This window comes from Culicoides brevitarsis, chromosome 3 (assembly GCF_036172545.1).
Source record: "Culicoides brevitarsis isolate CSIRO-B50_1 chromosome 3, AGI_CSIRO_Cbre_v1, whole genome shotgun sequence".
NCBI classification, from domain to species: domain Eukaryota; kingdom Metazoa; phylum Arthropoda; class Insecta; order Diptera; family Ceratopogonidae; genus Culicoides; species Culicoides brevitarsis.
The window spans coordinates 2,234,853-2,252,526 of record NC_087087.1 but is presented as its reverse complement, the minus strand read 5'-3'; the positions used below and the strand labels follow the sequence as shown (position 1 = coordinate 2,252,526).

Sequence of the window (17,674 nt, the reverse complement as noted above, 5' to 3'; positions counted from 1 at the left end):
CGTAAGTAGGAGAAAAAAAATAGACAAACAGACATAAACTTAATGTAATTTGTTATCTCCTTCCTTTTCATTTACACTTTTTTTACTTGCAACCAAGCGAGGTTTTGTTGTTTAATGTTTTACAAATAAATAAAAGCATAAAAGTTGTTTATTTTTGTGTTGGAGAGCGTCGAGTTACCTGGCTTCTAATAATAATATTTTTTTACGTCTGAGGATGGAGCGATGAGGAAAAGTGTTTCATGTTACATGTTTGAATGAATTGAATTAGCAAAATATGATTTTCAAATTTTTAACGGAAATTTTTTGAATTGACATTTAAAAAATTATTTAATGAAATTCCAAAAAATATTAAAAAATTATTCAAGAAAAATTCCTTTTTAATTCTTTTTTTCATATTTTTTGAACTTCGAAAAAATAAAATTTTTTGAAATTTTAGTAAATTTTCAATAAAATTTTTAAAAATTAATTAAAAAAAATTTTTTTTTCATTTTTTTGAATCAGCAAAAAAACAATTTTCGAATTTTAAACTGTCACTTTTTGAATTGACATTTAAAATTTTTTTTAAATTAAATATTTTTCACATTTTTTTTTGAATCAGCAAAAAAGCAATTTTCGAATTTCGAACTGTCATTTTTTTATAAAAAAAAATTTTTTTTAAAATGTTAAATGTTTACATTTTTAAAAAACATTTTTTTGAATTTAACATTTAAAAAAAAAAAAAATTTTATTTGAAAAAACAAATGAATTTATAAAAATTTTCTTTTTAAATTTTTTTATTTATTTTTTAAGTTTTTTAAAAGATTTTAAAATTTTTATTAAAAATTGGTTCAAAATACAAAAAAATATTTAAATAAATTTTTTAAATTTTATTTTCTTTGATATTTTAAAAAGTTTTAATAAAATAATAAAAAATTTAAAATTAAAAAAAATAAAATAATTAAAAAATAAAATAAAAAAAAATTAAAATAAAAAAATAAAAAATAAAATTTGTTCAAAAAAATCAATTTCAAGAAAAAATTAAAGTTTAAATAAGTAAAAATAATGAAAATTTTTTTCTGATTGTCTCTTCCTTACATTAAATTTCCGATTGTTTCTCTTTTTTTTCTCCTCGTCGAATAAAAAAAACCGAAACAATGCTATAAGAAATCTTTTTTGCGAAGCAACCACACACACACAAAAAATGTTTGTACAAAACTTCGCTATCTTAATTTATTGCATTTAAATGCAATTTTCTTGTAAATGATAACACCATTCATCCTCTTAAGTTCTTTCTGTCTCTTCTGTTCATTCACTTGATTTTTTGTTTTTTTTCTTTTTGCGAAAAATGCGAAATTAATGAGGTCTGATATTTTTTGTGTGTTTGTGTCTTTTATTGATCGCCCTTTAAAGTTTAATTCCCTCGCGTGGATATGAATTTTTGGGATAGACGATGCAAAAATTTTAATCATGTTCGTTCGAATTCTTTAGATGTTTTCCGTGCGAGACGACGTCAAATTCTCGACAAAATATGAAAATTTGATGTGATGAAAGGGTTTTGCGAGGAATTACTTTATTATTTAATAATAATTTCATGTGAAATATGCTCGTCAATGGTCGTTATGGGATACGTGTGGGCGATGCGATCGATTAAATTCCGAGAAATTTGTGTGTTTTTGATGGATGGGACGATGAAATCTTTAAATTTGAAGAATTTTGGTAGAAAATGAAAGAAAAAGTTTGTTTTAAAGAAGGATTTTTACAAAATTTCCTTCAAAAAAAGTAAAAATCAATCAATTTAAAGTAAAAATCGTCTCAAAAAAAAATTTTTTTTTCTTTTTGAAAAATTACATTTCATTAAAAGAACAATACTCGAACCTATTGTCACCCAATAATGCCATTTATTCGATGAAAATCCCCAATAATTGAAAATAAAAAGTCAATTTCCAATAAAAACATGAAATTTTCACCTCGCATTAACATCCGTGCCGACAAAGTGACCAACCTCGCAATTTTTCATCCTAATTGACTCCATTCTGTATTACATTTTTCATGTCAGGCCACGAACATGCAAGAAAACAAAAGAAGAGAAAAAAATCCGAAAGAAAAACTACTTTAACATAATAACATTTTTCCGACAGATTTTTCTCGGATTTTTCACACCATCAGCCCATTTTGAGACGATTTAGGGATAAATTCGACGACGACGACGAGAAAAAAATGCATTGTGTGTGCCTTTCACTCATATTTTATTACACGTTCGTTATTTGGAGTCAGATGTGAAAAAATCGGTGAAAAGACGAGAAAAAAGTGTGGAAATGGACACACATTGATGATGATGATCTGCCATCAATTACCCTTTTGTGATTTTTTTCGATAGATTTTTGTTTTGTGGGACATTTATTTGCGGCGTTGTTTTGTTTCCCTCACATTTTTTTGATTTTTATTGACTTTTTGTGTGGTAAGATTAATAGAAAATTGGTAAAATTTTTACAAAATTTCAAGCAAAATTATTTGAGAAATAATTTTAAATAAAATAATTATTTGTTTAAGAAATTAATTTCAAAAAATTAATAAATAAAAAAAAATAATTAAAAATTAATTAAAATAAAATAATTAAAAAAAATATTTTAAAATTTAAATTAAGCATTTTTTTCAAATATTTTTTTGAATTATTTAATTTTAATTTATTTATTTATTATTTATTATTATTAATTTTTTTTTTTTTATTTAAATTAATTTCTATTTAATTTAATTAATTTATTTAATTTAATTTAAATTAAAAAATTTATGAAATAAGAATAATTAAATATTTTTAAAAAAATAAATTTAAATAAAAAAAAATTTTTAAACAAAAAAAAATAAAAATTAATTTACAAAAAATAATTTTAAAAAATTATTTAAAATTAAAACATTAAGCATTTATTAAATATTTTTTAATTTTTTATTTTTATTTATTTTTAAATAATTTGTTTAAAAAAATATTTTTTTTATTTTAATTTACTTTTTTAAAAAATATTTAATTATTTATTTTTTTTATTAAATTCTTAAATTCTTAAATTTTTTTTTTAATTTCGAAGATTTTGGCACAAAAATTTTTTTTCTGAATTTTTCTTTTGAGAAACCCCTTTAAAAAGCAATTTATTCGGTTTTATTATCGTTTCATGTTAAAAATCGCCAAACACTTGACCTAATCGGATAACTGACAATTTCAAGTATTCTTCAACAAATGCAAAAAAATACCAAATATTTGGAAATATTTTGAGTTTTACCCTTTTTTTGTGCAAAACATTCATAACTTTCCCCTCGAAATCGGTGAATTATTGCCATTCTACCCTCGTGCATTCCATTTTTTTTTGCTCGCAACTACAATAATCGCACATAATACAATTCTAATTTTATGATTTATGACATTTTATGATAAGTTTTTGTGCAAATAGTAAACAAAAATGCTGCAAAACGTACGCACGGGACGCAAAACAACACAAAAAAATCTCTAATCAGCAAGATACAGCATTACTTGGTCCATGTTTACACTGCAATGACATATTTTTGTCGTTTATTTGCCCGAATTCAGGGAGGGAGTGTGCGATTCAATCACTGAAATTGCAATTTTTCTCCATTTTTTGTTGATCCCGCATATAAATTTATGAGTTTCCTTTCCGATTTTGTCCAATTTTGAGAGAATTTTTTCATTTCGATTGTCGGCATGGCAGCGAAAACCACATAAAGCTCAACTTTAATTACAACAAATTTATTTTGAAAGCTCACAAAGGTACAATCAAACTTGAAAGCGCAATTATGTTGTTGTTTCGAGCCGAACCACACACAGTGCAAAATCATAAAGTAAACTCGGTTAAACATTTTTTCTCTCTCGTTCGAGTCGGTGCGCGCTCAAAGGCATCTCGGCTACAACAAATTCATTAACACGATATGGTGATAATAAAAAGTACCATTATCACGTTTAAAGCGAAAGCCTTTGCAGTTCATAACGGTAATTACAAGAATGAGATTGTTCACCCATTCAGTCATTTATGTTCTGAATGTTTTTTTTTATTTTTGCGTGAGAGACCATTTCTTGTCTGGATAGTGAAGCGAATTTATTGAAAAGTTTCTATAAAAAAAATTATTTTAGCGCATTTTAATTGAATTTTCATAATTTTTAAAATTTTTTAAAAATATTTAATTTTTTAAAAAATATTTGTGAAAATTTTGAAATCTGAAATTTTTAAAAAAATTTAAAAATATCATTTTTAACATTTTTGAAATGTTTAGATTTTTTGTTATAATTTTTTATGTTCTGTTTTAAGACTTTTTAAATAATTTTTAAAATTTCTTGACATTTTTGAATTTATTTTTTTAAAATTATTGAAAGCTTTTTGAAAATATTAAAAATTTTGATATTTTTTGTATTTTTTAAGAAATTTGAAAAAAAAATTTTTTTTAAAAGAAATTTTTTAATTTTTATTTTTTTTGAACAAAAATTTTTTTAAAAAAAATTTTAAAATTATTCGATTTTTATTAAAAAAAATTTTAAAAAATAAATTGACAATTAAAATTTTAAAAAATAATTTTGTTTTAATTTTGTTCTAAAAAAATAAATTAGAAATTCAATTAAAAAAATTATTTTTTCAAAAGAAAAAAATTTAAGGGAGCTTAAAAAATTTTTTTAAAAATATTTTCAAGTTTTCAAATTTTTTAGAGAAATTTATCATTTTTGTACTTCTCATTTTTTTAATTTAACAAAAAAAAAATAATTGTTTTAAGCAAACAGACTTTAAAATTTCGTAAAAGAGCAATTTTTTGCGAAAAATAAAAAAAAAGAATAAACATTTTCGACACACATAAAAGACATTAAATAAACACCTTAATTATGACGAATTTCGTGCGTGTGTGAGAGAACTTCCAATTTTTGTTATCATAAATCGTAAAGTTCAAAAGGTTTATCAGCTCGAACTACAATTTTGTAACAAAAAATCTCAGTTTCGTGCCGTTTGTGTTTGAACAATGACCGTTTCTTGCATCATCTTCCTCCTTCTATTGCTCTCAAGCTCATCATTTTCGTTCGAAACTTCTTCCGATTCGTGTCGCTGGACTTATCGTTGCTGCAAAAGAGATCCCGCAACCCGAAATTGCCTCGAATTGTGTCGTCCCATCATCAATTGTCATCAAAAATCGCCCGGAGAACTTGCGGATTTCTCGTTCAAACCATTAAAAGTCGCTGCGAAGGGAAATGTTTGCGCCAAAGGATTTTCGCCCGACTTCAATGGTCGTTGTCGCAAAATATGGACCTAATTTGCTGTTGTTTCTGGCATTTATGATGTGTTTTTGTTGCGGCATGACATCGGAGATGACATCGTCTCGCCATCAAAGCGAAGTAACGAAAGACAGATGCACATGGAAATATTTCTGTCTCGCTGTTAATGAACAAGGACAATGCACGGAGACGTCAAAACCAGAAATTTCGTGCGACAGCGGGTTGGGAGATCATATTATTCAAACGGCAACACGATGCCCGAATGGACAAGCACACGATCATCACGGAAAGTGTCGTCGAATATTCACGTAAAATTCGAATTTGGGCAATAATTTATTCATTTACGCGCAATTTTATTCAAATAAATCCGATTTTTAATTTTTTCTGTGAATTCTGTGAATGGAAAGGCAATTATTTATTCAAAAGTTTAGCGAAAAGTGAATTTTACGTCCATATGTTTGAAAAATTTTAAATTTTAATTATCAACTATTGCGTCGTTGTCCAATACAAAAAAAAATGTCATAAAAAGTAATTTTGAATTAAAAAAATTTGAAAAAATTAAATTTTATAACAACAAAAATTATCATGAAATAAAAAACTCAAAAACAATTAGGTATAAAAAAAAATTTTTTAAAGAATTTTTGCAAAAAATAAATATCATCACGGATTGAGAAATTTTTAATTAAAATTATCAGAAAAAAAAAAATAAAAAAAATTATCAAAAGCAGAAAAATTTTAAATTTAAAATTCTAAAAATAATAAAAAAATAGAAATTAAAAAAAAATTAATAATTTTTATTAAAATTATAAATTTTTTTTTAATTATTTAAATTTTTTTTTAAATTAATTTTTTTTTTAATATTTAATTTTTTTTTAATTTTTAAAAAAAAATATTTAAAGAAAATTTTTATTTTAAATTTTTATAAAATTAAAAAATTTAAATAATTATTACAAAAAAATTTAAATAAAAATTATTTGTTTCAAAAAAAAATTTTTTTAAAACGATCAAAATTAAATAAAAAATTTTCAAATAAACATCAAACTTCATATATTTTTTATTGAACATTACAAAAAATATTTTTTTAAATTTTTTTTCCTTCTTACTTAATTCTCAACTTCTCAATAGAACAGATAAAAGACAATTTTCATGAAATTTCTCCATTTCCTTCACAAAAAACGCTCTTTGATGTCATTCAATTCACTTTTTAGTCAAAAATATCCATTCCAAGATTACCTCCTTGAAGCTCTTTCACAATTCAAACACTGAACACGATAAAATAATTCTTACTTTGTATCAATATTATCTGCTTTTCACAAACAGTAGCTGCACAAACACCCTCCAGTCGCACAACAAATAGACAAAATTGCATCTTTTATTGTGTTCCCTTGGACGCCTTTCACCTTTCTTTCCTTCTTTTGTTGAAAAGTACAAAGAATCCAATAAAAACAACATTTTTCTTCGAATTATCCTCTCCAGCAAGGCATTTTACCGGAAAAAAACACACGCACGGATGATTGGATAGCTTTGTTTATTATGGTTTGATGCGTTTCTCGTCTCTGAATTTTCGTTTTTTTAGCTGAAAAGGATTAGAAATAGAGAAAAAGACGAAATCACAGCCAATTAATCTTAAGACACCCTTTTCTCAAAATTTGTCTCGAAAATGGTAATGAAGGGAGTAATAAATAAATTTAGAGCAGAAACCCCTTTTTTGTGTCCCGAGCAAAAAAACTCTTTAATTAAAGTGATTACATGCATTAATTTCTGCTAATAAATTATTTATATTACAATCCTTTTATGGTTACGACCGCATTTTGTCTAAATTTTCATTTTTTTCCACAATTAATCAATATGCAATTTGCCCAAATTCGAACTTTAAACGTTTTTTTGTGTCCCTTTGTTACTCAAAAACCGTTAAAATGTCGCCGAAAATCCCTCCGAGCACTTGTTTTGCATTTAAATTACACAATCATCATGGAAATTCACGCATTTAGCGACAAATCTCGTGAAAACAACATAAAATGGCTTTAAAATGTGCCTCAAAGCGAGAATTTCTTCCATCTTTCATTAATTGCGATGTCGTGTTTTGACGAATTCACGTTTGTTTGTCCATTCGAGTGCTTGAAGATTCAATTTGTCGAGGGATGATGCGGAGAAGGAGATGGAGTTTACGCACGATTGAAGTAATGTTGAGATTAATCATTACAAATAAAATGCTGAAGAAGAGAAAAAAAAAACAAATAATGAATATTTTTACAGAAATGTATTTAATGCAGCTCGTAAATGTTTGTGAAGTTGGGGTAAATTTATGTAAAATATTTTATTTTAGAGAAGGATATGCAATGAGCGCTTTTTAAAAAATTTATTTAAATATTTTTTTTATTTTTTATTATTTTTTTATTTAGTCAAGTACAATTCCAAAAAATGTTTCACATGTCCTCCCTCCTAACTTAAAAAAAATTTAATTTGGTTTTGAAATATTTTTACCTTCAAAATTAAAAAAAATACAAAAAATTATCATTTTTTTCGAATTTTTTTTGTTATTTTTTTTTTCAAAATATTAAAAAAAAAAATTAAAAAATTTATTTGAATTTGCCAAAAAAAATTAAATTTAAAATTATTAAATTTTTTTTTTAAATTTTATAAAAATTTTTTTTTTTTAAAAAAAATTTAAAATAAAATTTAAAATTTTAAAGCAAAAATTAAATTAAAACTATTTAAAAATAAAAAAGATTTTAAAATCATTATTTTCCAAAAAAAAATTACTTTTACTTTTTAAGGTTCAAAATTGTGAAACATTAAATTTACTTTAAAAATTTATTTTTTAATTAATTTTTAATTATTTTTTTTTTATTAGTTTTCGTCGAATTTTTATTTTTTTTTTCTATGAAATATTAAAAAAACAAATTTTTTTGAAATTTGATTAAATTCGAAAATATTTAGTCGTTTTGTAGATATTTTTATTTTTTTAAAAAAAATAAAAAAAAATTTTTAATAAAAAAATAGACAAAAAAATTTACTTAATAAAAATACTAAAAAATTTTTTTTTTAATATTTATCATTAAAGAAAATTAAAAAATTATTTATTTTATTTATTTAAAAATATTTTTTCGAAAAAAAAATTTTCTATTTTTTTTAATCGGTTTTTGGCGAATTTAAGGAAAAGTTTTCATTTTTTTTTAATATTTATTCAAATTTTTATTTAATTAATTTTTTTATTTATTTATTTATTATTTTTTTTTTTTGATTTTGAATGATTGATGTCGAAAATTATTAATAAATAATTTATTTAAAAAAATAACTTTTACATTTTTTTTTTAATAAATTATTTTGGTAAATTAATATTTACAATAATTTTTAAAAAATGTTTATTATAATATTTCAATTTAAAAAAAATAAATAAATAAAATTTAAATGTATTTTTTTTATTAACTGACAGACTCAAAATTTTCTCCTCGAAAACATTTTAATCTTTAAACTACCCTTCAAAATCCTCAAAATAAAGACGAAATTAAATGATGAAAAAAAAATCTATTTGATTTAGATTGCTTTTTGTCGCCCCTTTTCGACAGAAACTTTTAAATTATTTCATGTTTCGGCTTTGAACGTCGGACCAAATAAATAAAAAAAAAATAAAATATATCTAAATCTCGATTAGAACTGACTTCATGGTTTTCCCACACCGCGTTCCGAGAAAAAATAATAATTTAAATAAAATAGCTCACTTACGAAGCAAAACACAACAACAACGACGACGACGACGACGAGGCAAAAGAAACAGAAAAAAAATATCAGGAACACTTTGGAATGTAAATAGAAAAGAAATATCAAGAAAAAGCGATGTTATTATTGTTAGTTCGCTTGTTCGTAGCAAACGGCACAGGAGTGAAGTGAAGCACGACACGGTTAAATAGAAATGATAAATTCAAACTCATTTGTAGAAAATGGTAATAAATCACGAGTGTGTGTGTGTGTTGGCTTTGAATATTGCGGCATAGAAGGTAGAAAATCTTATTATTTGCTTTACGAGACACTTAAAAACATACAAATAATTATGTAATTGCGATAAAAATGGAGCGTGTTTGGCATGAGAAGTGCGAAAAACGTGAAAAATTGAAGCTCAGTGGATCAGAATTCAAGGAAAAAATTAAATTTTTTGAAAGAAATTTACTGAAAAGATTTTTTTGATGAAAAATTTACATTTTTTATTAAAAAGTAATTTTTGTATTAAAATTTTTAAAATTAATATTTTTAGAATACTATTAAAAATCTTTAAAGTTTATTTTTTTTTAATTTTTGAAAAATTTTGAATCTCAACAATTTTTTATTTTTTTTTCTTTTTAATTTTTTAATTAATTTTAATTTTTTTAAAATTTTTTTTTTTATTATTTTTATTATTATTAATTTTTTTTTAATTATTTTTTTTCTTTTAAATTTATTTTTAATTTTAATTTTTTATTTTTGAAAAATAATTTTAATTTAATTTTTGACTTACAAAAGTTTTTTATTTTTTTTTATTTTTTTTAAAAAAAAAAAAATTTTTTTTTTTTTTTTTTTAAAATTAAATTAAAAATTTTAAAAAAAAAAATTAAAAAAAAAATATTTTTTTCGAAAAATTAAAAAAATTTAAAATTTTTAATTTCATTGACTTAAAATTCAATAATTTAAAAAAATAACAAATTTGAAAAAAAATTTCACTTCGAGAAAAAAATTTTCAATAATTTTATCTTAAAATTATTAAAAACGCATGAAAATTTCTTCATCCTCCATTCAAAAAAATCAACTCGTTGTCACACATTTCATTACCGCGCGCGCCACGTAATTCGGGTGCCAATTTGTGAAAATGCGAACGCGTAACGAATTCCATGACATTTTTATTGTTTCTCATGCAATAATTGCCTTTATGGTCTTTTGTCGTTCGTTACGCTCCGCATTTTGCACAAAGACAATTGCCCCAATCTCTCACTCCTCTTGCCCTCTTTCGTGGCATTGGAACAATGCGTGTGTCCATTTTTAGAGAAAAAAAACTAAATATCATAAAAATGCAATTAAGAAGTCGGGCACAATTAACAACGACGTTCGTTGGTTCGATGTGGTTCTTTTTTTATGTTTATGTGTAATAAACCGTGTCTTACCCTTTCACCTTGCCTCGCTTTGCGTTACCTGTGCCGTTTGTGTGTGAGGCATTTTTACATCGAGAGCCATTAAATTTTAGGGGGTGCTATTCACGGGGCGCAATAAGGGGTTACTTTTTATAGTCTTTTGCTACTTGTGCTCGTTCTTCATCATTATTACAATGAAAAAACAAAAAACAAAAAAAATATGAAAAAAAAATTTTTTCTTATGCTTGGTTTGAATTAATTGGATAAAATTTCTGAAAAATTGTAAATAAATTAGAAATTGAATTACAAAAAATTATTAAAAAATTCTTACCTAAATTTGAAACCTCATCAAATATTTTTAAAACATAAATTTTGATTAAAAAAATTCTAAAAATTTATATTTTTTATGATTTTTGAAAATTCGAAGAATTTATAATAATTTTTCGAATTTAAAAATTTTTTTTCGAAAATTTAAAAAAAATTAATTTAAAATTTTTTTAAATTTTTGAAAATATATGAATTTACAGAAACCAAAAAAAAAATTAAAATTGTTTTTGAAATTTTTTTTATAAAATTATTTTTGAAAATTTTTTATAAAATTATTTTTGAAAATTTTTTATAAAATTATTTATAAAAATTTTTTCTCGAATTTTTTATAAAATTATTTTTAAAAATTTTTTATAAATTTTTTATAAAATTTTATTTTTGAAAATTTTAAATTTGTAAATTTTTTTTTTTTTTTTGAAAATTAATTTTTTTTTTTTTTCGAAAATTTTTGACTTCAGAATGAAAGAAAATAAAAATGTTTCATAAAATAAATTTCAACAAAAAGCACACAAAAATAAAACAAAAAAAAAACACAGCAGCAGGAAAAATTGATGATGATTTACTCGAAAAAATACTCAACATTATGTCTTGAAAGAAACATAAAATACGACATTAACGACTACTTTTATACGATTTTTTTCCTGAATTTTTTCTTCTTCTTCTTCTAAAACTGACATCGAAACCCAAAACAAAGCCGGAAGTAACAACAAGTAACGAACGCGTCAAATCTTTAAATCATCCTCGAGTCAAAATTTTTTTTTATTGCGATTGCACATGTCTCCGAAGGAAAGTCATTAATTTCTGCTCGCATTGTCCAACGACAGCAAAAGAAGAAAAAACACCTGAGTCATCATTATTCAATAGAACGATATCGAATTTTTTTTTGCTCTTTCGCTTCAATGAGAAAAAAGAACCCGAGATACATTATCATTCTGTGTCCTGCGGTGTACAAGCCAATTTTTTTCTCAGTTCAAGGAAAGTCAAACAAAAGAAAGGTAACAGCAAAAAAAATTGAAACAAAAAAAAGAAAATTATGAACATACAAAGCGTTTTAATGACCTTTTTTATGATTATCTCACTCTCGCGCATTTCCGCTGGATTAAGACACGAAGCATTTACACATAAAAAAAAATAATTATCTGTATTATTATGATTATCATTATTATTAATATTAAATCTCTAAAGCGAGAATTTTTCTACTTTCTTGGCATTTTCTCGTCTTTTCGCGTCGTCGTGGCAAAATAATTACCTTGCGTTCGGTGTTAAAGTTGCATCATGAAGTTGTGAGCAGCGGAAAAGAAATGTTTTATCGAGGTACATATTTGTACAAGATAAAAGCATGATAATGACGGAGGAGAAGGATGATGATGATGATGGTTGATGGAGGAACAAAGTTAAATAATCATAAAAGTAATGAGAGAGCATGAAAAATGGATAAAAAAAGCAAAAGTGTGATGGAAAGTGCATTATTATTTTATCCTCATTGGATTGAAAATTAATGCAAAAATAGGGAATGCGGAGACGGGTTGAAGGAAAATCGGTTTTCGTGACTTTAAATTTTATTTTTTTGCATCTCAAAGAAAATTTTTGATAGTTTTTAATCAAGTTTTAATAAAAAATAATAAAAAAAAAATTTTTAAAAAAATATTTTAAAGATATAAAAAAATTTAAAATTTTAATTAAAAAAAAACATAAAAAATTAATTTATATTTTTAATAATTAAAAAATAAAATAAAATTTAAAAATTAAAAAATTTAAGACTTAAAAAAATTTTGAATTTTTGAAAAATAATTTTTAATTAATTAAATAAATAAAAAAAAATTAAAAATTATTTTAAGACTTATAAAAATTAATTTTTGATAATTATTATAATTAATCATTTTAAAAAAAAAAAAAAATTAAAAAAATAAAAAAATAAATTTAAAAAAAATAAATAAAATATCAAATGTTAATTAGGTATATAAAAAATAATTAATTTTTTATATATTTTTTACGATTTAAATATTTTTTTTTAAATTTTAAAATTTAAATAAATAAAATAAAAAATATTAAATTAAAAAAATTAATTAAAAAAAATAAATAAAATTAATTAATTTTTTTTAAATATAAAAAAATTATTGAATTTCAAAATTTTACAAAATATTTTATTACAAAAAGAGAATAAAAAATTCAGTATCTTTACAAAAAAAAAAAAATACAAAATACAAAAATAACCTTCCATCAAAAAATTCTTCAAATCATCATAAATAGGCATTTGTTGTTTTTTTTTTATTTATCAACCAGCTTGCAGTCACAAAAAAAACGAGAAAACTAATAAAAATTCCATAAAATCCAACAACTGCCAAAAAGCAAAAAAAAAAATCTAATAAAAAAACAACAAAAAATCTGCTCATACGCAAAAAAAAATAATAATAATTTAAACTAAACATACCTCGATGCTGTGTTGTGTGAAGTTCAGTGTGAACATTAATTCTAGGTTTAGCATGACACATATCCCGTGTGCGCTTAGATTTATAAGGGGTTCAAATTAAATATTAAACATCGACTGCGTGCCTGCGAACAACAAATTTATAACAACACAAAAGGGTGTTGACTTAGTATTATTATTACTTTTGATTATTTCTCTCTCTCCGTTCGCTTTTTTTTTGTGACAAAATACAAATTTGTATTTGGACCCCGACTTGATTGTATTTTCTGCTTATTTAAATAATAAAAGTCGTGTTTCAATTACAAACGAGTTAATTATATGCTGCGTTTTTATTTGTTATTGTAATAAATATTGAAATTTTTCGGCAGCACGGAGGGAGAGAAATTCATAAAAATTCATATTTTCTCGACATTTGGCCAATCAATCAAAAATTTGTTCGAAAACCCGCAAGATTTCTTCATTAACGCCGCCCGTCGAAAAGGGTTTCAATTAATTTTCGAACAAAAGACGAAAAAAAACACAACAAAAAAGGATAATTAATACAAATTTAAAAGAATAATTAAGGACACCATCTCGACAAACATTACACGAGCAAGGGACCTTTAAGCGAGTCGTACCTTATAATTATTATTACATCACATTATATCCAAACAAACATGTGATACCTACACCTTTATTGTTATTTTTATTATTGTTCCAACTGCCGAGACACAAAAGTCAGGCGAGCGAAAAAATCACATTCTTATCTCGGAACAATAGCAATTAGACATTACAATGACTGCTACTTTTTTCCCTTCGCTCTCTCTCGCTCGGTTTTTGTTTCGTCGTTCATTAAGCAATCTTAGCCGAAAATCTTTTTGCTTTTCTTTTCGTTTGAATTAATATGTACAATTAGGATGGAGCGATGAGGAAATTTGTTTCATATTTCACAAAATATTAAAAAAATTTAAATTTTCATGTTTTAAAAAAAAAAAATTTAATTATTTTACTTAAATTAAATTAATTTTAAAATTAAACTCAGAATTAAATTTTTACTGAAAATTTGAAAGTTTAATTTAGAAAAAATTAATTCAAAAATTAAAGAGATTTTTTTGAAAAGATTTAACAAAAATTTTTTTATTTTTTTTAAATTTTTAAAAAATTTTTGAAATCAGCGGAAAGCGATCAATTTTTGAAAGATTAAAAATTTTTTTTTTTAATTTAAAAAAAATATAATGTATTCTAGAATTGATTTTTAATTTTCATTTTTAATTATTTCAAATCAAAAAAATTAAGTTATTTAGAATTTATTTATGTAAAATCAATTAATAAAATTTTACGAAAATTAAATTTTTAAAAAATTATTGCTAAAAATGAATTTTTAGTTTTTTTTTAAATTTATTTGAATCATAAAGGAGTTAAGCATAAGTTTGATTTTCGAAAATTTATATATTTTAAAATAACTCAAATATTGCTTGAATTTATTTTTTTTTTAATTTTAAGCCTATCAAATTTTTGAAGTAGTCGAAGCGATTCTCAAATTTTATGTTTTGTATTAATTAAAATTTATTTATAAAAAAAAACATAAAATTTGAGAATCGCATTTCGCTAATTCAAAAATTTTATGTTTGACATATTTAACAGTTTTTATTTTAACAGTTTTTTTTCAAATTTTTTAAGCTTCTTTTATTAAAAAAAATAAATAAAAAAAAATTAAATTTATAAATTAAATAAAATAATTAAAAAATAAATTAAAAAATAGAATTTTTGAAAAAAAAATTAAAGTTAAGAAAATTGAAACATTTTTCACAATCGCTTCGTCCTTAAATTCGCTTTCAAGTAAACTGCGTGTACAAAAAACCGCCAAGTGAACAATAAGAAAAATAATAATATTTATTTAATAATTATTCTTCTACTCCTTTTTCCTTCATTTTCACACAAAGCAACATTTTTTTACGACAATTAAACGCAGGAACGCCACGCAGATTAGAAAATTTGTTTCTTATTCTTATCTAAAATGAGGATTTTTTACGCGTTTATTACGTTTCTGACTTGACATTGAATCGCATGACTTCCAATCTCAACATATCAAAATCACACGCAGTGACAGTTTCATTCAATTTTCGTTCGATTTGCAGCTCTGTAGGCGGCACCGTATCATCCGTTATTGCATCTCATTCCCACACATTTTCGGAGAAAAATCTATTTTATTACGCCCGAAAAAAAAGTGAAACAATGCCAAAAACAACGAAGAAGACAAAAAGACGTAAAATGTTTATCGATATCGAGAAAATGTCATAAAAAAGGAGGTGAAAAGTATTTTTATCGCTGTTTTTCTTGTTCAAAACACACTTTTTATTGCACGACATGCAAATTTATCGTGTTCTTGTTTTACACGCGTTTTCAGCTAATTGCAATAAAATTTTTTTTTGCGAAATTTTTCATGAAAATCGTTTATGAGAACACTCTTTGGGACATTCAACCAGTTGGAATGGCGAAAAATGACGGAGAATGAGGAAAAAAGTTGGATTGAGTGACGAAACAAAAGAAAAATAACGGAGATGAAGAGACACTTTTCATAAAAATAAAAAGAAATTGCGTCTATTTGATGAACGACGACGACGAATGATGGTTTCTCGAGAGTGTGTGTTGCATTCAAGGAGTAAATTGTGAACAAAGAGCCAGCATACCACATTTTTAGCTTTCGGTAAGTACATAAAATGTGAAGAAGCAACAGTAAATGTTCTTTTATTCTTCTTTTTTTCAGAGAAAATGACGAAAAACAGAGACGGATCATCAAAAATCTTCAAAAAATTTTTCAATTAATCCAAACCAAGCAAAATTTCTTAAACTTCGACACTGACGAGGACGAAAACGATCATAAAACCACTTAAAAAGATAATTTCTCGACTACTTTGGTATTTTTCTTTGGCGGAAGTCGTCGTCGGTGTATTTATCTTTGACCAGCATGACTTATTGATGCTTTTATTGACGTTGGAGCGTCTCGTAATTAGTGCTAATGTACGAGAAATGATAAAAATTGAATCATTTCCGATGATGATTGGCTATCAAGCGGTGATTTTTATAACATTTCCTTTAGAATTTCATTTAAAAGTTAAGTTTCAACTCGAATTGTCTCAGTTTTGACCTGAATTTCACTTAAAAATGAAGAAAATATTAAAATTTCTCGTTTTTGTAGCAATTTTCTACCTCACAAATGCTAAAAAGAAACAAAAAGTTGCTTCTCTTGAGGAATTGGGACTTTATCTCTTCAACGCGACAAACACAACTTACTTGGAGGACTTCGAAAAAGGCATTCCCTTGATCCCAGTTCGTGCCGGAGAGGATTTCGATCTACAAAAAGACGTCAAATTCGGTTTTTTATCCAAAAATCATCCAAATCGAGAGATTTTTACGTATGAAGAACGCGAATTCATCCCGTCAAAGGCGGATTTTGTCAGCAAAAAGCCTCTTCGTGTCATAATTCATGGCTGGAAGAACGATGGCAACTCCCCGATGATTCAAACCATCACAGAAGCATATCTCAACACGTCGGAAGTCACTCTCATGGTTGTTGATTGGAGTCGTCTTGCCTCTGAAAATTATCTCGTCGCCCGTGAACTGATAAACGACGTTGCTAATGTCACGGCACACATGATAAAATTCCTTCTTGATGAAAATTTGGTCGATTTGAAGGAAATTTATCTCGTTGGACACAGTTTGGGAGCTCATACAGCAGGTTTAACGGGAAAAGATCTCCAAAAATTAACCGGAAAAAAAGTTCCTGCGATTATGGCACTCGATCCAGCAGGTCCTCTTTTCTCTCAGGAACACAAAGAGCGAAGATTGGACAAAAGCGACGCCGAACGAGTTGTTGTTCTTCATACTTCGACACTTTTGGGGTACACAGAACCCTTGGGACATGCCGATTATTACGCAAATTTCGGATTTTCTCAACCCGGATGCGGATTTGATCTGATGAGACATTGCGCTCATAGTCGAGCTTACATGTATTTGGCGGAAGCAATTTTGGATCATCCCAATGAGCCGTTTTGGGCGCTCAAATGCGAGGCGAACGTTGAAGATCTTGAGGAGGAAAAGTGCGAAGGCGGTAAAATTGAGGCGCGGTTTGATGAAAATGCACTCAGGAAACCGATGGAAGGAATTTTTGTCTTTATGACGAACAGCGAAGCTCCGTGGGCAAGAAATCGACGCGAATTGAGAGTGTTGAATGAAGGAAGAAGTTCAGGAAATCGAGTTGAAATTGGATACAAAGTTGCTGTTTTTAGTCTCTTGTTTGCAAAGTTTTTCATGAATTTTGTTTAAATTAATTTTTTTTCACGTTGAAACTTGAAGTCTATTAAAAAAATACTTGCTTATTAATGATTTGTCTCCAAGATGGAGATTGGAAATTATCGATTTATTGAAAAAAATAATTTTTTATTTGCTTTGTAAAAAAAAATATTAAATATTTAATTTTTTTTATATTTTATTAATCGAAAGTGGTCAAAAATTCTCTTTTTTTAGACTTAAAACAAATTTTTTAATGAAATTTTAAATTTTTTTTATCAAAAATTTTTTTTTTAATTAAGTCTGAAAATAATTTTT

The 17,674-nt window shown here is 24.7% G+C and overlaps 1 protein-coding gene across 1 annotated transcript; it reads left to right on the top strand.

The window, feature by feature from the left end:
- Positions 1 to 5,399: 5,399 nt before the first annotated feature.
- On the top strand, positions 5,400 to 17,392 carry LOC134833573 (phospholipase A1-like). The gene is made up of 2 exons (XM_063847937.1): positions 5,400 to 5,541; positions 16,266 to 17,392. The coding sequence occupies exons 1-2, from the start codon at positions 5,400 to 5,402 to the stop codon at positions 17,390 to 17,392; spliced, it is 1,269 nt and encodes a 422-aa protein (XP_063704007.1).
- Positions 17,393 to 17,674: the final 282 nt, after the last annotated feature.

Excerpts from the sequence above, each read along its gene's own strand:
- LOC134833573 (XM_063847937.1), top strand. The coding sequence starts at position 5,400 with ATGAACAAGGACAATGCACGGAGACGTCAAAACCAGAAATTTCGTGCG. Across the intron at positions 5,542-16,265 it reads AAGTGTCGTCGAATATTCAC|CAATTTTCTACCTCACAAAT; the intron begins GTAAAATTCGAA and ends TCGTTTTTGTAG.